The sequence below is a fragment of the Catharus ustulatus genome, chromosome 21 (genome assembly GCF_009819885.2).
Source record: "Catharus ustulatus isolate bCatUst1 chromosome 21, bCatUst1.pri.v2, whole genome shotgun sequence".
Lineage (NCBI taxonomy): Eukaryota > Metazoa > Chordata > Aves > Passeriformes > Turdidae > Catharus > Catharus ustulatus.
This window is the reverse complement of record NC_046241.1, coordinates 9,137,083-9,160,933: the sequence shown is the minus strand read 5'-3', so window position 1 is coordinate 9,160,933 and position 23,851 is coordinate 9,137,083. Positions and strand designations below refer to the sequence as shown.

Sequence of the window (23,851 nt, the reverse complement as noted above, 5' to 3'; positions counted from 1 at the left end):
ATGTGCCAAAATTTTAAAATTCTGAATGATTTCGTATGCAAGAATAAGAGAAAATACATTCAAACTGTAGCTGCTAGTGCCAATGGGAGAAGAAATTCAGATGCAAATAGCAGAAATTGTTTCCAGAGCTACTGATATAATTGGATTTTACTACAGTTTCTAAATGCTGATAGAGGACAGGGGTAAATATTTGCTTTATTTCATGATCTGACACATGATCTGAGGCCAGAAGAGATGGACTAATTGAGTTGGGAAAGAATTATGTAGAATTAAAAAAAAAAAACAGCACCCAAACCCCAAAAATGAGCGTTTGATATCCAAGAGAATGGCTGGGGATAGCTGTGAGCATCCAGAGCTCCCAGAGGGGGCAGGATGAGCATGGCCCTGCCTGTCCAGAGCTGTGCAGTGGCAGGCAGGGTGGTAAAGGTGCCCTTTCCACGTGGCAGCCAGTGTGTCCATGGCTGTGCAGCCTTTCCTCTGGGAAAGGAAATGAGGTGTTCCCTTAAACAGGCACTTCATCACCCCTGGAGAGCCCTGGCTGTGACAGTCTCCTCCAAACACAATTGTAATCCCCCCCATTTGGAGCCAGGCACCTGGCTCCCCACTTCAAACCACGGTGCTAATAAGAGAGTGGATGATTTTTAAAAATTGCTGGTTTTTTATGGTGAAATTTGAGTTCCAGAATGCTGTCCTGATGGCCTAGAAACAGCGTGCCTTTGGCCTAATTTATCATAGTTCAGCTCTAAGAGGAAAGACTTAATTGTGGCTTTCTCTTTTTATTTTTTTTTTTGGTGCTTAATGTTGGTTCCTCCTTTGCAACCCGAGCTAGAGGTGGTCAGCAAACTTCGGTGTTTACACTGCTCCATCCAGAGGGAGTGCTTGAGCTGACAGGAGTTTGGCTTGATTTATCTTAAAGAGCAAGGTTTGGATCAATGAGCAGCATAGAATAACCTCCCTGGTGCCCAGGGCCCTGCTCAGATGCATCAGTCAGTGCAGGGCCTTGGCTGCACCGGGCATGTGGCAGCTGAAAGGAGCTGCAGAGCTCTGGGGGGGATAGAATTAAGTGGCAAATAACATCAGTGAGAACCATCTGAAACGCTGGGCTGTCTTCTGGGGCTGTGTTCAGCAGAAATTCTGCATGCCCACTGCTCTTCTGCAAACTCAGGAGCAGCAGCTGAGCAGGGCTTTGGAATCTGGTCAGCTGGGATCTGATTTACAGGGGCGGGAGTTGTTAAAGAGGGAAGATGATCAGAGGAGCCTCAGCTCCCATCCCTGCGGCAAATCCCTGCGTGTGTGCTCGGTGCCAGCTCAGGATCCAGCTCCTGGGAGCTCTGCTTGCTGTCTTTAGCTCCTGCAGGCTGTACAGGAGGCAAAGCTGTGGGAAGATGCTGGGAATGAGTTGGAGAGGCTTTGGGTGAGACTTCTGGAAGTACATCAGGCAGGAGTTGGAGTCTTTCAGTGTTTGCTGCCTCACACTCCAGAGTTACCTGGGAGGGATAAAAATCAGCTCAGAGGCACCACCTCTCTTCCAAGCCCTCCTTGTCCTCCCCTCTTCCCACAAAAAATCTGAAATTGGTGCTCCTGCCATGGCAGGGATGAGTTTCACTGATGAGGAGGAACCAGACAGGATCAGGACCTGGGGTGTTCCCTTTGGGGTCTCTGCAATGCATGGCTTGGCTGCTTTGTGAAGTTTCAATTTAACCCAAATCTGCTCGAGCTGCTGTGGGCAGCAGGGGCGTGCCCACCTTCTGTCTGATAAATATTCTTTGAGAACAGAGACCAAAGAGAGCCTTTAACCCTGTGAAACCTCCTGAGAGCTGCCGGCTTTGCTCTCCTCTCTGTGCCTGGTGTCTGCGAGCCACCAGCTCGGGTCTCTGCCAGGCAGTGCCAGCCCCCGCCCCCCGAGCGGAGCCACCGCCGTGCCCAGGGATGGGTGATGTGTCCTCCTGGCCACGACACTTGGCAGCCGGACAGGCGACTGAGTCATCAGCCTTCGCGGTTTCCCATTTAATCCTGGGGTTCTTGAGATGATTTAAGTGCCAGCAGCCCAGAGAGGAGGTTGTGCTTTCTGCTTCCAGCACGCTTGTGGAGCCATCGCCTCGCCTGCCTCCCATCCCGACTTTTCCTCACGGGGGGAGGCTGGGGGTGGATCTGGGTTTGGCCGTCAGCTCTCGGTTATCTTGCGAGCAGTTTTATTCCCTCCCGGCGATTGGGCTTTTCCATTGGCTCCTCTTGCTCTCCGTCGCTCGCCCGCTGAGCAGCAAATGTCCTGTGCCCGGCGCTGCTCTGCGGGGCGCTCCGGGGGACCGTGCCCTGCCCGCCGGCCGCTCCGCTGAGCCCCGAGCCGCCCGATGCCCCCGGGGGGAGCGCTCTGCAGGGCGGGCACGGCCGCCTGCCCCGCAATGTAACCGCGGCCGGGGGGTGCGGGGATGCGGGGCCGGCCCCGGAGGAGGCGCTGGGGCGGGCGGTGGGGGTGGGCAGGGCAGGGCTCCCCCGAGCCCCCCCTCCCCATCGCCGCTGTCCCCTTCTCTCCCGCAGGCTCTCGTCGCCCGGCGGCTGCGGCGGCGGGGACGGCGGCGGGAGCCGCAAGAGCGGGGTCATTCTGGACATCGCCTCCCTGAAGATGACGGAACTGGAGTCCGAGGTGCTGCCCCTGCCGCCCCGCTATCGCTTCCGCGATCTGCTGCTGGGGGACCAGTCCTTCCAGAGCGACGACAGGTTCGGGGCGCGCGGCGGGGACAGCGGGGCGGAGGGCGCGGGGACACCGAGCCGCCGGGAGGGACACACGGAGCTGGGGCACTGCCCGAGCGTGGGGGGACACACCTGGGCTGGGGGGACACACCCGGGCTGGGGGGACACACCTGGGACACCCCCGCGCCCAGCGGGGACACGCGGAGCTCTCCGCGGTGCCGCGGGGCCGGAGCCCGCCCGGTGCGGAGCTCTCCGCGGTGCTGACGGCGGCGCTGGCACCGGAGGGTGGGGGTACGGCGGGGCTGGAGCCTGCGGGCACCGGAGGGTGGGGGTACGGCGGGGCTGGAGCCTGCGGGCACCGGAGGGTGGGGGTACGGCGGGGCTGGAGCCTGCGGGCACCGGGATGTGCAGGGGGTACGGCGGGGCTGGGGGGCACGGCGATGTTTGGAGCCTGCAGGCACCGGGATGTGCTGGAGATCCAGGATGTTCAGAGCCCGCGGGCACTGGGATGTGCTGGAGATCCGGGATGTTCAGAGCCTGAGGGCACTGGGATGTGCTGGGGGACACAGAGATGTTTGGAGCCTGCAGGCTCCAGGATGTGCTGGGGATCCGGGATGTTCAGAGCCTGAGGGCACTGGGATATGCTGGAGTGTACTTGGATTTGCTGGGGGATCCAGCGGTGCTCAGAACCTGCAGGCAACGAGATGTGCTGGGAGATCTAGAGGTGTGGAGCACTGCTGGGATGTGCTGGGGGGTACTGGGATGTGCTGAGGGATCCAGAGACGTGTGGGCACCCCTGGGATTTGCTGGGGGATGCAGAGGTGTGTGGCACCCCTGGGATGTACTGGAGGATGCAGAGGTGTGAGTACCCCTGGGTGGAGGCCGTGGGTGCCTCGGAGAGCAGCACTGGGAATATCTGGGTGCTCCAGGGCCATGGATGTGCTGGGGGGTGTGGGGGTACTGGGCCAGCAGGCTCTGAGCTGTGTGAGCAGCTTGCTGTGTCCTGGAGTCCCATCAGGGCTTGGCAAGCAGGAGAAGGGACAGATGTGTGGGACAGTGAGGGGCTGGTGATGCCATGTGTGGAATTTGGGCTGACAGCCCTTTGTGTTGGAGGGACAGCTCCTCCAGGCTGCTGGATGGCAGCAGGGTGGCTCTGAAGAGCTGCTGGGGTTGTGCTGACCAGAGCAAAGGCCTTTGTGCTGAGCCTGCTGCTCCTGCCTGCCTGGGATTTATCCCCAGGCTGAGTGAGCAACAGAGGGAATGCCGTGAGTGGTGAGAGAATTCCATGGGCAGAGCAGTTAAATGAAGAGGAACAAGCACCTTCCCTTCAGTTCTGTTCATGTCATAAATACCCAGGAGCTGCAGTGCTAATGGGGAGTCAGGTTTTTTCTTTTCCCCCACCAATTAATTGCGTGATGCAAACAAAGAGAAATGTAATTCTTGTTGGAAAAAAACCATTTCAATTACTGGTTAGTCCTTGACTAGCTGCTGTGTGCTTGGTACACCTGCACCAAGGCTTTTGTGCATCTCTCTTAAATGATCATTTCTTTTTGTTTTATGTGTACAAGTGTCATGCAGGAAAAAAAAAAAGTGAATTTGGCTTGGAGACTGCGAATGTGGGTTTTACAAATGTTCTCTATAAGTGTTCCCAACTTTTATCGCTGCATAAAATTGATCTGGCTCGAAAATGAGTCTGTGATCCTGGAGGTTTTAAAGCCCAGATTTCCTTAACAGACACTTAAACATTAATATGGTTTTATGGCACCAAGTGAGAAGTGAACATGAAATTCCTGCTGCAGAAAATGTCTGGGTTTCAGATTGGTTGTGATAAGGCTCATTTGGTCAAGTTTGCAGATTGAATAGGTTTCATATTTAAGTATTTGAAAGCATCTGAAATCTGGGAGATGGCAATTGCAGATTGTGTTCTTTCTGTATTTCTCTGGTTACACCCCCTAACCTTCATTTTCCTCTAGATTTGAATCTTTCTGATTCACCATCTCTCTTTAATTTTAATGTGGAGATCCTCTGGGCTGTTTTGTTATTTGTTTCTCAAGGTATCTCAGTTTCACTGCCTTTGTGCTGTTTTCTTGAGTTGTTTGATTTCCCCTTCATCTGGAAAATACTGATAATTTCATTATGTTTGGGAATGCAGGTCTCTGAGCCCACATTTGCTGCTCACTGGAGCCCACTTGACTTCGCTGGGAGCTGAGATGAGCTGTGGGCTTTGGGAAATGTTGCTGTTAGGCCTAAATTCCAGTCCAAGTCATTAATAACAGTGGGACCTTGTGGCTGAATCAAGCTCACTGGAGTAATTATGACTAGTTCATTAGTCTGCTCCAAACCCACTGAATCAGGAGCTGATTTAGGCTGGCAAAGAAAAAAAAAAAAAGCAGAAAGACTTTTTGGCTTTGCTGTGCTTGTGGGTGATAAGCAGCTCAGAGTGGTGCTTTGAGGGGCTTTGTTACAGGGATGTGCTGAGGAAAATCCCCCCAAAAACTCTGCAGGGATCCATGAGGGGTAAAACAAAGCTCGTTGGGCTTAGAGGTGTCACACTGAAGGATGCTGAATATCTCATTTATTTGTGAAAGGAATGCTTAAAACATGAGTGTCTCAAACATCTGCTTTGAACATGACCCTGGAATGAGTGTGCTGTGAAGGGAGGAGCTTTCTGGGGTCAGCAAAGACTAAAAGGATCAGAAGCCAAAGGGGAGCCCGGCTTTTGCTGCTTCTGGAGAATTAAAATCGTTCCTGTTAGAGATGAATTAGTGCATCCTCATCACAGAGGATGCTGAAGAGACACCAACCCTGGGCTGAGGTAAGGAATGAGGTAATGGAGCTCGAGGAGATGAGAGCTCGTTAGGAGAAGCAGATAATTAGAGAGCTGTGGTGCAGCAGGAGGAGAGAGGAGGTCCAGATAACCTCTGGAGCTGCTCAGTGAATGGGAGGTGGAGTGGGTAAATTAGGCTGCTCCTAATTTATTTTTGTTTCTGGGATGTGAAAGATGAACATGGTTGATCTGAGCAGGGCTTGCTCTTTGTTTGGCAGGTGGAGTGATTGACAGGAGAATTAAAATAACACTTTGAACGTCCTGTGGTGGATGCAATAAATTGGCCAGGAAGCAAAGAGGAAACGGCTGACTGGGAAGGGAATGTGGGAGGAAAATGGATTTGTGAAACAGAGAGAGAAAAGCCTAATGACAAGCAAATCTAGAGTTGTCAAGTCCAAGTGCTCCTTCTAGGATCATCTTACTCATCTTTGGAACTCACTGCCTCGAGATGTGGAAGGCTTGGGGCTTAGCTGCATTCAATTCTGGGCCTGACATTTGTGCCAGGCAGGTCTTTGGGTTAGAGAAACAGGATTAGGTGTCCTTCAGCTCTGAATTCCCAGAGGGTACAGACTGCTCCCAGGGCAGGAATGTGGCTGGTAGGGACTGGGAGGTGATTCCTCCTCTGGGCAGGGAAGGTTCCCTTTGGGAGCCCTGCAGTCCCCTCCGTTGTCTGGCATTAGTCCTGCCTAGTTCAGAAGTTCCTTTCCCATTTGGAAAGTGCTGTCAACGTCCATTCTGGGAGAAAAATGGATTTGTTCTGCTTGCTTGTGGCAGGACTGCATTTCTCATCTTGGTGCACACGAGAGCACCAGGAGCCTCTGGCACACACAGCAAAGGCTGAGCTGGAGGAGCTGAGCCTGGACAAAGAGGAGGGGAAGAACTGGGGGCACAAACCCTGCTGGGCCTGGCTCCTTTCACACTCCTGGCACGGGAATCTCTGTGGCACAGAGCTGTGGGGCAAGGCCAGGGGGTGCAGGGGGAGGAGGAGGAGCTGAGCACAGCATCCCCCCGAGCTGGGGCTCCTGTTCTGAAGAGATGCTGTAAGTGCTGATTAAAGGCAGCTGAGAAAGCACATCTGCTGCTGGATAAATATTGTTTCATACCCCAAGCTGTGGCATCCCTTTGATGTTTGCTGTCCTGACTATGGCAGTTTTTGATCTCCTGCATTCTCTTTTCTTGGACAGTGCTGACAGCTGGGTTGGGGTGCATATAAAAAAAGCCCATAAATAAAATTAAACTGTATCTCAGAAAAGTGTCATTAGGAGCTTATTTGTTGCCTAATTTAAATAGTCTGAACACTTTCCAGAAAATCATCGTCAGAAGCCACAGTCCTATTTACAGGAGCAAGAAGTAATGGATGTCACTTTGATTAAGTGCATTTTTCTGAGGATAATTATCAGCAAAAAATCGTTTTGATGGATGAGAATGTTTGGGAAAGCTGCTTGTGCAGAAGAATTCAACAACTTCTCTATAAAATTGTAGCATGTCCTTTCTCAAATCAAAGGTATTTTGGATGTTGCATAACCGAGAAAAGAGGATTTTGACAACCAGGGCCAAGTCTTTTAAGTTTCTGCTTTCAGTTTTTTTTAGAGTCTTACAACTTCTTTGTCTGTGACCTGACATGTTGTCTTTGTCTCTTTAATTTGTCACTGAGTGGTGGCTCTGAATCTCAGGTCAGGTTATGCTTGGCATGAGCAAAGTGGAGTGCTGCAATATCAGCCTTGGAGGATCTCATCCCTGCAGTTTTCATGCTAACATGCCCCAAGTGACTTCCTCATCAAAATGCATCATTACATTAATGGAGCTGGGTGGTTTTGTGCTCCTGAGGCAGGTTCCTTGAATTTGTCTGTGGCTGAATCCTCACTTCATTGCTATTTGATTTAATGGGCAATTTTCCTCATTTTATTCAGAAGATGCAGATGCCAATTTGAAAATTCCAATTTGTATCCAGAAGTTAGAGACATTTATTTCTGTGCTGGTGAGGTAATGGCCAATATTTTAAGTCGGTGCAAAATCTGCTCAGGCTGTAGCATCTGTGCCAGGGAAGGTTTGTACCTGGAATTAGGAAATTCAGCTCTATGTGCCACAAAATTCCCCTGGGGAGGGCTCTTATCCCCCAGCAGTCTGACCCCTTGCTTGTAAAGCAGGATGGATATTATTGCTAACATCCATTCCCTCCATCGTGGTGTTCAGATCCATTTCCAGCAGCCCTGGGTGCAGAACCTCTCAAGGGACAGCTCAGTGGCAATGCCAGAACAAACCAAGTGACAAATGACACTGGTGAAGGTGCTGGGAGGCCAAACAGGAGCTCGGGAGTGCCCAGCAGGATTGAATTGCTTCTCCTCTGCTTTTGCCACCTGGCAGAGCTGAACCAGAACAGTTATTAATTGGATGAGGCTGTTTCCCTGAGCCAGGGCTTTGTCAGGAGGGCTCTGTGTGGCAGCACAAGCAGAGTTTGGCTCTGGGGCAGGAGTGGGGCTGGAGCCACCCCTGGTGCTGCTGTGGCCACCCCTGGTGCTGCTGTGGCCACCCCTGGTCCTGCTGTGGCCACCCCTGGTCCTGCTGGGGCCACCCCAGGTCCTGCTGTGGCCACCCCTGACCCTTCTGTGGTCACCCAGGTGCTCCTGAGCCAGGCACCAGGGCCAGGCTGGTGTGGGGCTCATCCATGGAACTCTTTCCAGAGCAGATGCCAACAGCCCTGCTGTGCCAGCCAGGGATGAATTCAGTCCCCAGCTCTGCTGGAGTTGCTGGAGAAGCTGCTGGCCAGGAGCAGCAGGGTGGGCACCCTGTGCTCCTCCAGAGAGGCTCATCCCTGCTCCTGGATCCAATGGAACCAACATCCCAGGCATCCCCAGGTGTGGTGGGTCTGGAGCAGCAGAGCTTAGAGCAGGGCAGGGACATCTCCTAGGGCAATGTGTGGGTGTTGCTAAATCTGCTGCCAGCCCCATTTTCCCCCTGAGATGGAGGAGTAACCCCCAAACCCACCCTCCACAGCCCTGTGTGCTCTGGGCACCTCCTCACCCTTAACAGAGGCAAAACCAACACGTGCTGCAGTGGATTCCTCATTCCAGCTCCAGCTAGGACACACCAGGATGAAGAGCATTGGAAGCCTGAAGCAGCTTTATAGAATTGATTTGGGTTTTCTTGTGTTTGCAGTTTTTTTAATGATAGCTTTCTTAATTGAGGTTTGTTTTTCCAGTTGTTCTGAAAGGCTGCAGGGATGATTCCCAGTGCTGTGTGTTAATTGCAGTGCTGCTTGGATTTGTTTTAATTGATGTTTCCTTGCAGCTATTGGTGTGCTCTTGTGTCTTCATCTCAGGGCAGGTACATTAGCAGGAGTATTTGGAAAGTTATGAAAGTAATAGAGCAAAGAAGAAATGGTAGCTTTCTTGCAATTAAAACTATTATTTTAAAAAATGGCCATTGCTTTTTTTCCAGGGCTGTTGTTTTCACTGTCAGCAGTGGGCCCTTGCTTGCAATAAAATGAAGTGCACGTTGAGGCTGGGGGAATGAGCAGAGGTGTCCCTGGAGTGCTGCCATGCACGGCTGTGCCCTGAGGGAAAGGAAGAGCAACATTGATTTTCAGTTATTTAGTGCAATTTAACACTGTGGGCTCAGATCTCCATCCCTCCCCGGGCTGGTTTTATTTTCCCACTTATTTACTTTCCCTTTGGTTTCTTTTCTACTTATTGGAGGAATGGGCTTGAAAGAGAAAAGAGCATTTCAAGGTATTGAAGAGACCTGAGTGAAGGGAGAGGTGAGCAGGGCTCTGCAGGTGAGCTGGGCGCTGATTTTATTCATGGAAAATTAAACACGTGGGCAAAATGAATTGTTTTACTCCCCTCAACAGTTGTAGAGGACACACTGAAAGTCCTAACTGAGAAATTTCCTTTCAAACAGAGTGCATAGGGGTGTGAGAATTGCTGGTTAATTGGGCTGTGGTTAATTGGGGCAAAGCTCCTTCCACGTGCTCTTGGCATGGGATTGAAGCCTGCTGGGGCTTTGCTGCTGCTCCTCTTGTGGCCCTGGTGCCTCTCTGTGCCAGGGGCTCCTTGGTGCCACTCCAGCCTGCTGGGAAAGGACAGGGAGCAGCTCCCACATGGGGAGAAGCCTGGGCTGGATGTCAAACCTTGGCAGAGATCTCACAGGGATGTGTCACAAGTGTGAGTGTGTGTGCACAGGCTGTGAGGTGACGCTGCTGTTTGTCAGCACAGCACAGCCCTGTGCCTGCAGGGATCCCCAGGAGTGTTGTGCTGCTCTAGGTGAGGCTGGAAGGTCGGGCTGAGACCAAAGCTGTCACCCCTGCTGTAGTGACAGCACGAGAAACAACTTGGCAGCTGTAGCTGTAATTGCACAGAATGCATTAAATTTTACTGCTCTGTTTTCCCACCACTTTCTCTCATCGCTGTTGCATCTTTGTTCCCAAGGGAAATAATTTATTGCTGTTCTGAAGGTGGTGCTCATTGCTTTTCCTCTGCACAACCTGTTCAGTGCCTGGCTGTGTGCAGGGAGTGGTGGAGCTCAGGCTCAGCCTCTGGGGGGACACAGGTCCCTGTCCTGGTGCCAGCCCTGCTCAGGTGTGAGAAAAGAGATCCCCAGCAGAGCCTGAATAGCTCCTGTGAGGCATCTCATTTATTGTAGTCTGTGCAGCAGAGGGGCTTGGGCAGGGATAAAAGGCTGGAATTGGAATCCAAACCTCTGTGGTTCTGAGAAGTGCCACCAATAGAAAAAACCAAATTTCCTGCCTGTTATTCCAGCACTGAGGGGCTTGGGCAGGGATAAAAGGCTGGGATTGGAATCCAAACCTCTGTGGTTCTGAGAAGTGCCACCAATAGACAAAACCAAATTTCGTGTCTGTTATTCCAGCACTGCCCATGGAGAGGGACGTGAGCACGCTGCCAGGGAAGCCCTGCAGTGAGCACAGATTTCCCTGCCATGCTGCATTTGCCTCTGCTCCACTGGCACTTGTCTGGCTCCCAGCACAGAGGAAGGTGTTCATTTGCAGATAGAACAGCTCCTCTTGCTGCTGCCTGCCAGCTCACATGGGTCACACAGGCTCTGGGCCAGCTGCTCTCAGTCACCCACCAGGGCTCGGCAGTGCAGCCCCCAAATCTGGAGATTTCTCCTCTTATCACCCCATCCATTTGCTGCATTGCTGCAATTAAAAAAATAATTATGTTTCAGGGAGTTCAGAGTTTAGATTCTGTTGCTACCTCACACTTTGTATAAATGAATAGCTTTGAATTTCTGTGACCTCATTTCCTCTCGTTGTGAGGCTTTTTGTTGCCGTTTTAGCAAATTTATGGCTGGCTGTTTCACTGCAGGGAGATGATCAAAGTCCAGCCTGCTGGAGCAGCAGGTCCCTGTGGTGACAGTCTGTGGGGAGGTGGCAGCCTCTGCTCTCTGTTCTGAACCCACAACCTCACTGGTGATGTCTTAAAGATCTCCCCTGCATAGCCAGAGGGCTGGAAGGAGGTTTTCAGGGTTGCAAATCCCCTGGTAGTGTCAGCATTTTGCTCTTTAATTATTCTAGGTAATAAATAATTGATAATGGAGAAGTTTGTGGTGCTAGAGTTGAAATGCCAGGCCTTGGTGAGACAGAAATGCCACGGATGTTAGTTAGCATGTCACCAGCAGATTAGAGGAATGCTTTCCAATGTTCAAACTTCTCAATCTCAGAAAACTTGTCCTTTAAAGCCTGGAGTAGTGGGTGAAGCAATGCTTGCAGGCATTTTTAAGAGTTCTTTTCTGTTCTAAAATCAGCCATGTGGTGCAGGGGCAGAGGAGCTCTGCGAGGGCCATCCGTGGTTGCTGGAGGAACTCCAGGAGCTTTGAGCTGGCTTTGCCTCTTTGGGCTTGCACTGGGGCCACAATTGCTTGGTCCTGCTTCTGTCCTGCTCCAGACAGACCATCTGCTCCTGTTCCTCCAGGAGACAGCCTGGGGCTGTTTGCTGACAGTCAGACAGGACGTGGTGTTTGTGAGAGGAGCGAAGTTTGTGGATGGGCTCAGCCCCTCGGGGTTGGGACATGTCCAGGGCCTCCCTCTGAGGTCAGTCCCAGCGTGCTGGGTGCCAGCCCTCAGCTCAGGGATGGAAATTTCTGCAGCCAGATGTATTTTCAGTGTGCCAGGGTTCCCATCACTGGTGTTACCCCCGTGCTTTTCCTGTCATGTTTTCCCCCATGGCACAGGATCCCCCGTGCTGATGCCCAGAGGAGCTGGAGCAGAGGCTGGACAGAGCTAAGAGGAGTAAAATATTATTTATTGAGGGTTTTCAAAGGCCACACGCTGGTAGTACCAGTGCTACAATCGTGGCCCTGCCTGGATGGCTCCAGGATGGAAGCAAAAGAGGGCTTGGTCAGAAATCTCATAATTTTATAGGTTTTAGTTCATTTGCATACAGAAATCAATTGTCCAGTTAATAGCCTGAAATAATGAAGTTTCATCCTCCTTGCTTGCTTGCCCACCCTCCTCTTTTCACGTTTTTTGTGCTTAGGGCCTGAAGTTTGAAGAGATTTTCCTTGAGTCCCCAGCTGGAACTGGGCTGTTTTATCTTCACCCCCCAAGCACAACAGAAAATCTTCAAACTTAAGGCATCAATCCCCCCCTTCAGAGGCTCAACAAACCTCCACCTTCTCGAGCCTCTATTCTAAATATTTACTGACAATCAGTATTTACTGACAGCTAAGTGTGTGACACAATAAATATCTATAAACCATGGGGAGGGTGCCTGTCCCCGTCCCCAAGCCCTGGCTGTGCCTGCAGCAGCGCTGTGGGCGTGCAGGGATGTGGAATGTGATGTCCAAGGGTTCAGAGCTGGGCCAGCCCGTGGGAGGGAGGAAGGAAGGAAGGAAGGAAGGATTGTGGGCAAGGAGAACAGCACATGCTGGGGGTGGGCTGCCTGTGAGGTCAGCAGGGTGAAACAGCCGTGAATTAACTGGGGGAGGTGACAGATTGAAGTGTGCCGGAGGGGACACAGCCAAATGTCCCTCAGTGGAGCCAGGAGCATCAATCACATCTTTCCTTTAGATTAACTAAACCTTGCCTGATGTGAGCTGAGAAATGGTGAGGGTTGGGGTTGTACCTGCCTGTGTTGGTGCAGGAATGTCCTGGTTGTGCTCAGTGGAGCTGGGCTCTGGTGAGTGCTGGTTGTCCTGTGCCACCCCTGTGTGTGTGACACGCTCTGCTGGGCTGGAGCTGGGGCTGCCTGGCACTGCAGGGTGAGGACTCTTCCCTCAGGAGGGGTTTGTGTCCCTGGACAGGGCTCTGGGATGGAGAAAAGCCCAGGTGTCCCTGTCACAAGCTGCTCCCTCACCCAGGTGACATCTCTGCCCTGACCCCCGGCCAGAGCCGCTCCTCTCTCTGCCCCGCTGTCATTGCCTTGCTGAGCAGGATCTCTCGCTGCTGCTGTCCCCGGTTCCTTTGTCACGGATGATTTTTGCTGCTGCTCTGCCATCTCACTGTGGAGGGGCCCTCTGGAGGCCAGCACTCACATCACTCCGTCCAGCTCCTCCACAAACCCAAACTGGCGTTTCCTTATTCTCTCCAGGTGTCACCTGTCCTTGAGGTTTTGGTTGTAGCTTCCCATAAATCTGGCTGCTGTGGGGTGTTCGTGTTTGAGCTGCTGGATACGCTGTCCGTGGGGTGTAGGGGGGTCTGTCCGCATCTCCTGTCCAGGTAGGACCCACTCTGCTAAGGCTGGTCCCAAACTCTTGGATCTGCAGGTTGATTCTACCCTTCCCCGAGTGTTGTTTGCTCCTGTTCCCGTTTGAGGAGCCCCCAGGTTCCCCCAGAGCTGCTCCTGGTTTGCAGAGGGCTGGGATGGGTTCCTGTCTCCAGGATGGGCTTTGTCCCTGTCCTGCCCCTCTGGGGATGGACACGGGCTCTGTGTGCTCTCAGCCTCTGCTCCAACACCAGGATTCCGAAAAAATCCTCACTTGGAGGTGATGCCAACCCCAAGCCCCCCTCTGCCCTGCCCTGTGCTGGGGTCTGCAGGGTTTGCTGGGTTTGGGTGTGGATTTCTCGGAGCAGTGATTCCCCTGCTCCTCACCTGCCGGCTGTGGCTCCCACGGGAGGTTCCCCATTCCATTCCCATTTTCCCGTTCCATTCCCGGGCTGTGTTTGGCTCAGACTCTTCCCGCATCCCACGCAGCTCCAGCGCAGCCCAGCGTGGCTCTGCACATTTAGCAGCTCCCTCCAGGCAGGGAGCTCTCGCTTTTTTGGGCAGAGCCATCCAGCGTGGCTCATTCCCGATGTGCCTCGGGTGACTATTAGCAAAGTCATTACTTTCCTGGAGCTTTGCTGCAACGCGGATTTGGTTGGGAGCTGGACTTTTCCAATGTCCCGTTGCTGTGTCGGTGTCCCTGTGGTTCCTGGAGCACAAAAAGCTCACGGTGGTTTTGTGGCACCTCCCTGGTGGCAGGAGCTGTCAGGAGAAAGGTCTCCTCCGTCTGGGAGAGGGGAATATTTCTGGGGAGCAGGTGGTGAAGGTGTTTAGCAAATGTCAGCTCGAGACCTTGCCATCCTGTGGGCAGGAGTGACATTGCTGAGAAATGTGTTATCCTGTCAGAAAAAAAGAATAAATCCCCATGTGAAATGTTTACGAGTGAGGCAGGGCTTTGCCAAAAGTGGGCGTTTTCCCACCAGGGAGCCTCAGGGAGCAGTGGGAATCCTGCTCAGCTCACATCACTCTTACAGCAGGATGATTCCCTCTGCCTTAGCTCTGAGTGCCTCAACCACCCCCCAGAGCAATTTAATTGATGCACGGTGCTGGTTTGTAGGTGAGCAGAAAGCAGTTTAAACAGAGATGGGTACCAAACACAGCTTTTCAAAGCTGAGACACTGCCTAAATCACTTTTCTGACAAACTCTGCCGTGGTGGCATTGCAGACACCCAGAGGAACTCGTTTGCCCAGTGTCCACTATCAATGTGAGAAGTGCATAATTGCATCTGGGCTGAGAGCTCCATATGGGAGTATTGTTTGAAAATTTTCTCATTTAATGAAATGGGTGGTAATTGGCTCTTAGAAGAGAGTTTAATTGGAATAATTGGCATGGGCACTCGTGTGTTAATTTGGTTTGGTGTTTCTGATGCACAGTCACGGTGTTTGCTCAAGGACAGAAGGGGGGATTCGGTGGTGCCCATATTTCTCAGCAAGAAGTTGCAGCTGGGCTCTGGGAAGGCATTTATTAGAGGAAGCTGTTCAGTTACTGTTCCTGAAGTTGGATTTTGGAGATGGATTTGCTTCATTACAGCTTGATGCAATCACACCCACGCTGCTGGGAGTCGAGGCCTTTTCTGACACTCCAGTTCCCGCTCCAGATCTCTTGGGATTGGTGCTTCTGCTCACCTGGAGCAGCTCCAGCTCCTGGCACAGGGACAGTCCTGTCCTGAGCTGCTCACACACTCGTGTGCAGGGATGTGCACACAAGGAAGGGGAGGTTCACACTCCCTGCCCAGCCTCTCATCCCTGCTTCTCTGAAGTCTCTCAAAACCCATCAGTTCCAGGTCAGCAAATCAGCACCATGAGGTTTCTCTGCACGATAAAAGGTTTGACAGTCTGTTTCCAGTGTGGAGATGTCTCAAGCTGTCGTTTCAGAGCTGCTGTTCATGCACTGCCCTGGGCTGGAGGCTGTGCTGCAGAGCTGCTGCTCTGAGGGGTCACTGGCAGTGGGAGACGGTGACACAAAAGCCATTTCAGCTCCCCAGCCTCTTCCAGAGCTGCAGTTTAACATTTTTTATCTTTTTCATCTTCCTCCAAAATGCTTTTAAAGCTCGGGATTGTCACTTTGTTTGGATTCTTCCCACACAGTGACTGCACTTAGAACTGCCCAGTGCTGATGGGGAGATTTATTGTGCGAAAATTGAGAGGAAAAACAATTTCTAGGCAGCTCTCGTTACAACCTCTAATGGGAACTATTTCTTTCACTCTAAGAACTTGTAAATGGTTTTAGTGCCGTGCTCTGTGCCTCAGAAATGTTCATCCTTCCGGGGTTCAGCAGCACAAATGTCTCTGCTTGCAGACATGTGCATGCATGAGGGCTGCACTCCTTCCCAACAGCGAGAGTTTAAAAAAAAACACAAAAAACTGTGACAGAGAGCCAAGCTTGTGTCTCAGACCCCGGGGCTTTTTTTGCTCTGTTTCCCACAGGCAGATTTTAGGGAGAGAAAGGAGCGCAGCTGAACATGCTGTTGAAGATATTAATCATGATATAATTCAATTTTAATTCCATTAGACACCTTTAGTGAACAGCGAGTTTCTCACTTGGTTTAATTGACTCTTTTCCAGATGATGAAGCTGCAAGATCTGGCACTTGTTATAAATGTCTGTTTATTAAACCATCTTTTGTCCTAAAAGCCTTTGCCTGGCCAGGATGGATATAAATGGAGAGGATGATGTTTGCAGCTCAGTCTTTAAGAAGATGCTGTGTAAAAAATCGCTGCCTTCTCTTTTTCTTTTTTTTTATGTGAGAGATGAGAACAGGCCAAGGCATTTTTTTTTGGTGCTTTTTACTGTAAATGTTCGAGGCAGCCAAGATCTGTGAAGCAGCATTTGCTGTCACACCAGCTGCTGGGTGGATGTTCCCTTTCCAGCAGATGATTTGGTGGTGGCAGCTGAACCAAAAGCTGGTGAGCAGATAGGGGCAATGGAGGATAATGATTTAAAATCCTTTTGTGCTTTAGCTCACCTTTGGCTCCTGCCCTGGCTTGGCAGGCAGCTCTGACAGGTGTGAGACTCCTCTGGGGGGATTCCAGGGGTTTTGTGCAAAAATTCCTGCAGCCTCTTCCCTCAGGGATAGAGTTTGACACATCCTTGCCTTTTCCTTTTGATGCCTTGGGGCTGAGCCCTGGGTGTGAAAAGAGATGTTTTTGTCACATCCATGACAGTACCTGAGTGACCTGGGCATTGCAATCCCCTTGCTGCAGGTGACTGATCACACCTGGCTGCAGGTAACTCTGAGCACACCTGGCTCCAGGTAACTCTGAGCACACCCCCTGACTGCAGAACCCTCCCAGCAGAACCCACAGCTCCAGCAGGATGTTGATGGGTAAGCAGATTTTTCCTCATTGAAGTTAAAATAAGAAACGTTCTTGGAGATCAGTGGTCTGGCACAACCCCCTGTTCTAGTCCTGCCCACACAGCCTGATGAGGCTGTCACAGCCTGCATGGAGTTCATGCCTCATTTCTGCAGCATGCTGTGAATTCCTCTTTATGGGGACTTGCCATTTTCTCTGTCTTATATAATGTATTACAAAAAGAATGCTGAGAGAAATGAAAAAATGTATGGGAAATGGTACCTGGCATCATCCAGCGACCCTGGGGAGGGAAGAAATTGTGATTACCATTGACATATAAGTGCTGATGGAGAGCCCCAAAGCCAGAATTTCTTCTTTGAATGTCAATCATTTTTCTTGGATTTTTAAAGACGTTTTACTGAAGTTTTTGGACACTAAAATTCTCCACATTTTCCAGCAGAAAATGTTTCCTTAGCCCCATTTAATAAGCAGACACTGCGTGGCTCAGGCCATGGCAGAGGCTGCAGGGTCAGTGAGGAATTGCCTTCATTCTGCCCCACGAGGGGGATTTACAGCTCCTGCTGTCCCAGCTCGGGCACAGCTCCTGCCAGCACCCCAGGGGCACTTCCAAGGTGTTTTCCCGCTGGGAAAGCGCTGCACAAATGCTGAAAGCTGTAAACATTTACGGTGCAAAGATCATTCCTGCTGGGAGGCAGCAACAGCAGCTGGCAGGGGAGGGCGGTGCTTGGGGGCTGGGGGAGCCCAGAGCCCCCCAGATCCCTCCTGGCAGGGTTTGGGTGCTGCTCTGCCACTTCTTCAGCTCCTCCTGGCTGATTTTTGTGCTCCCCTGTCACCTCCTCTCCTCCCGGCAGGGTTTGGGTGCTGTTCTGCCACATCCTCTACTCCTGGCTGAGTCTGGGTGCTATTTCACCACTTCCTCAGCTCCTCCCAGCTGATTTTGGGTGCTGCCCTGTCACCCCCAGCTCCTCCTGGCTGATTTTTGTGCTGCCTTGTCACCTCCTCTCCTCCTGGCAGGGTTTGGATGGTCTCCTGCCACCTCCTCAGCTCCTCCTGGCTGATTTTTGTGCTGCCCTGTTACTTCCTCTACTCCTGGCTGGGTTTGGGTGCTGCCCTGTCACCACCTCAGTTGGATTTGGGTGCTGCCCTGTCACCCCCAGCTCCTCCTGGCTGATTTTGAGTGCTGCCCTGTTACCTCCTCTACTCCTGGCTAGGTTTGGGTGCTGCCCTGCCATCTCCTCAGCCCCTCCTGGCAGATTCTGGGTGCTGCCCTGTCACCTCCTCAGCTGCGTTTGGGTGCTCCCCTGTCATCTCCTCAGCTCCTCCTGGCTGATTTTGGGTGCTACCCTGTCACCTCCTCTACTCCGGGCCGGTTTTGGATGCTCTCGTGCCATCTCCTCTCCTCCCGGCTGGGTTTGGGTGCTGCCCTGTCACCACCTCAGCTGGGTTTGGGTGCTCCCCTGCCATCTCTTCAGCTCCTCCTGGCTGAATTTGGATGCTACCCTGTTACCTCCTCTCCTCCCGGCTGATTCTGGGTGCTGCTCTGCCACCTCCTCTCTTCCCGGCCGGGTTTGAGTGCTCCCCTGCCATCTCTTCATCCCCTCCTGGCTGATTTTGAGTGATCCCCTGCCATCTCCTCTCATCCCGGCCAGGTTTGGGTGCTGCCCTGCCATCTCCTCTCCTGGCTGATTTTGGATGCTGCCCTGTCACCTCCTCAGCTGGTTTTGAGTGTTGCCCTGTTACCTCCTCTCCTCCCGGCCAGGTTTGGGTGCTCTCGTGCCATCTCCTCAGCTCCTCCCGGCTCATTTTGGATGCTGCCCTGTCACCTCCTCAGCTGGTTTTGGGTGCTCCCCTGCCATCTCCTCTCCTCCTGGCTGAATTTGGATGTTCCCCTGCCATCTCCTCATCCCCTCCCGGCTCATTTCGGATGTTCCCCTGCCATCTCCTCATCCCCTCCCGGCCGGGTTTGGGTGCTGCCCTGCCATCTCCTCTCCTCTCCTCTCATTTTGGATGCTCCCCTGCCATCTCCTCTCCTCCTGGCTGATTTTGGGTGCTGCCCTGCCATCTCCTCATCCCCTCCCGGCTCATTTTGGGTGCTGCCCTGCCATCTCTTCATCCCCTCCCGGCTGATTTTGGATGCTTCCCTGCCATCTCCTCTCCTCCCGGCTGGGTTTGGGTGCTGCCCTGTCACCACCTCAGCTGGGTTTGGATGCTGCCCTGCCATCTCATCCCCTCCCGGCTCATTTCGGATGCTGCCCTGTCACCTCCTCAGCTGGTTTTGGATGCTCCCCTGCCATCCCCTCTCCTCCCGGCTCATTTTGGATGCTCCCCTGCCATCTCCTCGTCCCCTCCCGGCTCATTTTGGGTGCTCCCCTGCCATCTCTTCATCCCATCCCGGCTCATTTCGGACGCTCCCCTGCCTCCTCCCGTGCACATCCCCTCTCCCCGCCGCGCAGTGCCCGCCTGGCTCCGCTCCCGCAGCCGGGGCTGACTCACGCTGGGGAGCGCTGCCAGCCCCGCCCGGGGCCGCTCCCATAAATCTTGGGAAGCGGAGAGTGACCCCGTTATGTACTCACCTGGAAAAGTGGCTTGGCCGTGCCTCATGGAGACTTTTCATGCTTCCCTTGCAGATATATATTTAGATTTTACCCGAGGGCTTTTAATTTCCTCGCTGGTTTGAGCAGCTGCGATAGGTACACACTTACCTTCCCTTTCTCCTCCGGCCATTTTAACCTGCCGAGGCTTTGTCAGGGAGCAGGGAGTCACTGGAAAGCCTCAGGGTCTCATTGCTGTGCTTGTGAGCCTGTCACACGCACCCAGGAGCAGGAGCACCGTGCCTTTGTGCGGAGATTTGCTCACAGCTGCTCTGTTTCTCCTTCTCCACACTGGGTTTCGCGTTGATGAGCCACGCTTAGAGAGGTGAAAACGGCTTTGCCAAGGCTGCGGTGGCAGTGCTGGGATTTAGAGCCGTGGTTACATAAGGGCCTGGGGAAGGGGACCTGCCCTCCCCGGCCAAAAAGAGAGGTTTGGTTCGGGGATCCCCTCCATCCTTCCTCGGGAGTGGGAGCAGCCTCGTGGCTCTGGGTGGGAGGGAGATTCCAGGACACTGCTCCTCTTACGGGGCAGTTTTGGAGTCCTGATCCTTTCTTCTAAGTTGTTAACATTTGAGATGTTAGTGCAGAGGACACCGGGAACAGGAGAGAAATCAAAAGCTCTTCTGCCATCAGCCCGTCCCCCCCAGGCTCACAGCCTGCCTGAAGCTCTGGATGTGTTTTCTTACTTTACATAATTTTTCCATCTCTCTCCATCAGCCCAGCTCTTCAAAGGCTTCCTTCTGTTTCCAGCTCTCTTGCAGTTGTTAAATCTGCTCTTCCCTGTGCTTTCCAAAGTGTTCCTCCTTCCCTGAAACTTCACTGCTCCAGTTTACTGGAGAAGGCTCCCAAACTCTGCCGAGGAGCCACTGGGTGATGCAGGAGCTGCTGCCAGGGCTAAATCGGGGTGGTGAGGGGATAAACCACAGGCAGTGAGGTGCTGAATTTCTGCCTGTGCCATGCAAATCGTGCTGGTGTCTGCATGTCCTCCTGGGTTCCTGCAGGTGTGTGCTGGTGTCAGGGAATATCGCTGTTCCCCAGCTCCAGGCTCTCTCCCCTGGGTTGGTTTGGTTTGCCAGGATGCCAAGGACCCCCCGGAAGGGCAGTGGGGATGGAGCAGCCCCCAGCCCACCGTGGTGGGAGCTGATCCCACAGAGACCCTCGGGGTGAGACCCCCCAAGGGTGGCTGAGATCCTGCAATGGAGAGGTGCCTTTGGTACCTTTGTGATTTTGGCAGGAACACTCAGCCCCACTGCTGTCCCAGCCTGATGCTGTGATGACAGAAAATCCTGCAGTTTGTGAACTTCTCCTGAAATGTTTTTAATGACAGTTTAATAATAACACTTAGTGCTCCATACAGAGCTTCTCACCCCTGGAACCAAAACGCTTTTGTGAGGAGGGTAAGGACCATTATCCCCCGTGCTGGCAGGGGGGAATAGCTGCTTTTATTTGTGAGCCTAATTATAACAAGTGGAATTAATCAACTTCTCATAGAATGGTGTTGCTTTTTAAAGACAAATGTCAGAAAGGAGTCCTAGAGAGCTCGAAGTGGTGCAGATCCATCTGATGGCTTCTCAGGGAACTCGTCAGAGCCTGTGGTGCAAAGGCTTTAACCCTGCCCAGGCAGAGTGGGGAGGGAGAGAAAGGTGAGGCAAGGCAGGGCACAGTGTGGTTTTAGGCTCCCTGGGCCCTGCTGAGTGGGGGTTTGGGAAAGCTGCTGCTGCCCCAGCCCTGTGCTGTGTTATTCCCTCTGCCCTTCCCCTCTCCAGCTGCTCAAAGCTTGGGGATTGGGAAAGAGCTTGGGAAAAACTTCCCAGTGCTTGGGAATTCTCCCAGCTCCTGAGTGTCCTCTGATTCTGAGTGCACTGAGAAATTCCACTGAAATAATTGCTTTAGTCATGGATTTGTTTCTTAGAGAAAGGACTCAGAGAGGCCTCAGCCTCCTCATGTGAAATCACTGAGTTTTGGGCTTTTTCCCCTCCTCTCTGTCCTGCTCTGCATCCTCCTGGTGCATCCTGGCCCTCTCAGCCTGCAGGGGAGAGCACAGGCTCTTGAGCACAGGTTCTTGTGCTGAGCCCAGGGAAGTGCAGCTTGTTCAGGCTGGGGCCTCTTGGTGTGACAGAAATGGGCAGTGAGAGCCAAGCCCTGGGAAGGCAGGTGGGAGAGTGCCTGAGATGCTTTCTGTGTGCTGCCCTGAGATGCTTTCTGTGTGCTGCCCTGAGATGCTTTCTGTGTGCTGCCCTGAGATGTTTTCTGTGTGCTGCCCTGAGATGTTTTCTGTGTGCTGCCCTGAGATGCTTTGTGTGTGCTGCCCTGAGATGTTTTCTGTGTGCTGCCCTGAGATGCTTTCTGTGTGCTGCCCTGAGATGTTTTCTGTGTGCTGCCCTGCTGCTCACAGCCCATTACCCGATGGATTCACCTCACAATCCTGGGAAATCCTGCCGTTACCTCGGGCACTCAGCTGCTGAGGGGCTCTCTCAGGGAGTGGGGAAGGCAGGACCCCCCTCCCCCGGGGACAGAGGGCACAGGAGCCTCCAGGCAGGACAGGTTTGCAAGTGCTTTGAATTGCAAAGCGCACCCTGAGCTGCTCCACCCCACGGGATCCGAGTCTGTCCCAGCGGGATCAGCCCCAGCTCACCTGGATGAGGCTCTGTGGCACTGGCAGGTAGGAGTGACCCTCAGGAAGGGTTTGATCCTCTTTGTGTTTAAATTCCATCTTTGGCAGAGCCCTGCTGCCTCTCCCAGCAGCACTGAGCTCCTGCTCCCATGCCAGGGAGAACCTTCCTCTCCGGGCTAATGGAAAGAAAATGGAGAGAAGTTTTTTTAATTGACTCAGGATCAATAGATGAAAGTATTTCCTAAGCCTTTTTAATAATAAATATCTGCATCCTCGCTGCCCAGGGAGGGTTCCCAGTCACTGGTCTGTATTCTGATATCTGCAGTCTGAGTTAATCAATGTATTGCTGCTGGATGTTTGACTGTCAAAGGAACAGGAGCTCTTTGGGTTCAGCTCTCTCAGTAACTGATGGACAGTCAAAAATCCTGGCAGAAGGACCTGTTTTGTTAGGAAAATGTTCCTTGGGGCACTCTGGAGCAGGATGTGCTGTTGGGGGAGCAGTGAGGGGATCCTGGGGGTGTCCATGCAGCACATCCCTGTGCGTGGGAGCAGCTCTGGCACTGCACAGCCGTGGCAAGGCCAAGTTCTACACAGGGAAAGAGGATGAAGCACCAACGTTTTTTATTTTCTTGTCTCTTTGGCAAATTTATTATTTTCACTGAGGCAAATGTCAGAGGAAAAAACATTCTGGTGAGGAAGCAGAAGCTCCTTTTTCTGTGATTTTAACTTCCCGTTGGGATAGAGAACAACGAGTAAATAGAGAAAAAAAATCAGATTTCCTCAGAGACATGGACATTTCCAGGCAGTTCTGCTGCAGAGGAATATTTCAGCTGGTGTTTTTTGTGGCTTGGCTGCAGGATCCTCAGTGGGATGGGGGGAGATTTTTGCAGGGCTCTGCCCGAGCCTTGGCAACCTCCAAACATTGGCAGCTTTAGAAAAGCAATTTTGCAGAGTGCCTGGTGACAATGTAGGGCACTCCCTGGTGACTCTGGGGCAGAGCTGGTGCATGTGCACTTCGTGAAAAACACTTCAGCAAGAAGCTGAGCCAGGCAGCTTTGTGCATTTATCTGAGCATTGGTGGCCCTCTGAAGTTTATTGAGCTGATAATGTCACGCTGTGACATTTGTTGGGGTCCTGAAATACAGGAGGTGTTTGTGGCAGTAATAAATTACGTGGGATCTTGTTTTCCCTTGGTGTTATTAAATAAAGGTTCACTCTGCAAAGGCACAGGAACACAGAGGGGCCGTGCAGGGAAAGGTGATTTTCCTAGAGCTGTTTGCCAAGTGTGTCCAGGGGTTCCTGGAGGATAATAATGAGCATTAATGGCTTTTCAGTCCCTGGAGTTCACACTTTAATTGTAAGAGCACAGCCCCTCCTTAGAGCAGCAGCTCTGATCATGTCCCTGTGAGATTCTGGCTGCTCATGAGCACAAACTCTTCTTCCAAAATGTGTTTTCCCACCCAGGTTACTCTTTGTGGGTCTGGAATGATCTTTGCTGAGCTGATGCATTTTGAGATTTTTAAACACATTAACCTGGCTTTCCTGGAGCAGGCCTTGCAAACCAACACCCTTGGGTTGTGTCTCAGCTGAGCAGGTTTGTTTGCCAGAAAATGGGAAAAAACTCAGCCCCTTCCTGTATCATCAACTACTTCTAATGGACAGGGTGATGCTTTATTATTAATAAGTTGGATATGTGAGTAAAGGGAGTTTTGGCAGTCAGGACTGAAAGTGGCCTGGATGAAAGGGAAAATATTTAACAGTGCAGTTGCTGTGGATTCAATTAAGAGCAATGAGGAATCTGCTTCTTTCTTAATCTTATTTTCTGAAATATTATTACCCCTGCAACTGCTGCTCAGCAATTCCCAGCCATGTCTCCAGCCCCCGGCACAGCAGTGGTCTCTGCATAATGTAGATTTTGAAAGGAGAAATCAGCACTTTGTAATGGGCTCTCCAACTAAAATTAAACATCCATTTCCTGGCTTGCAGTCAGATGCTTGGCATTCAGCTGGCCCGGGAAGTGTTTCTGGACCAGAGGAATTTTAGCTGGGCTTTGATGTGAGCGAGGTTGTTGTGCTGGTTTTGCCCTCCCGGAG

The 23,851-nt window shown here is 52.2% G+C and overlaps 1 protein-coding gene and 1 long non-coding RNA gene across 7 annotated transcripts in view; one reads left to right on the top strand and one right to left on the bottom strand.

The window, feature by feature from the left end:
* Nucleotides 1-23,851, top strand: part of KCNT1 (potassium sodium-activated channel subfamily T member 1) — a 78,523-nt gene that overhangs the window by 9,584 nt on the left and 45,088 nt on the right. For all 6 annotated transcript variants that reach the window (XR_004419853.1, XM_033077380.1, XM_033077382.1 and 3 more), the window contains exon 2: nucleotides 2,539-2,718. Coding sequence is in view for 5 of the 6 variants with exons in the window: in XM_033077380.1 (XP_032933271.1) it covers nucleotides 2,539-2,718 (180 nt within the window). In the remaining variant the exon portion in view is untranslated. The remainder of the gene's footprint in view (nucleotides 1-2,538; nucleotides 2,719-23,851) is intronic.
* LOC117005576 lies at nucleotides 13,235-19,471 on the bottom strand. The gene is made up of 3 exons (XR_004419854.1): nucleotides 19,256-19,471; nucleotides 16,205-16,363; nucleotides 13,235-14,078 (listed from the first exon to the last, which is right to left on the bottom strand). It is a non-coding gene; the product is annotated as an uncharacterized LOC117005576 (long non-coding RNA).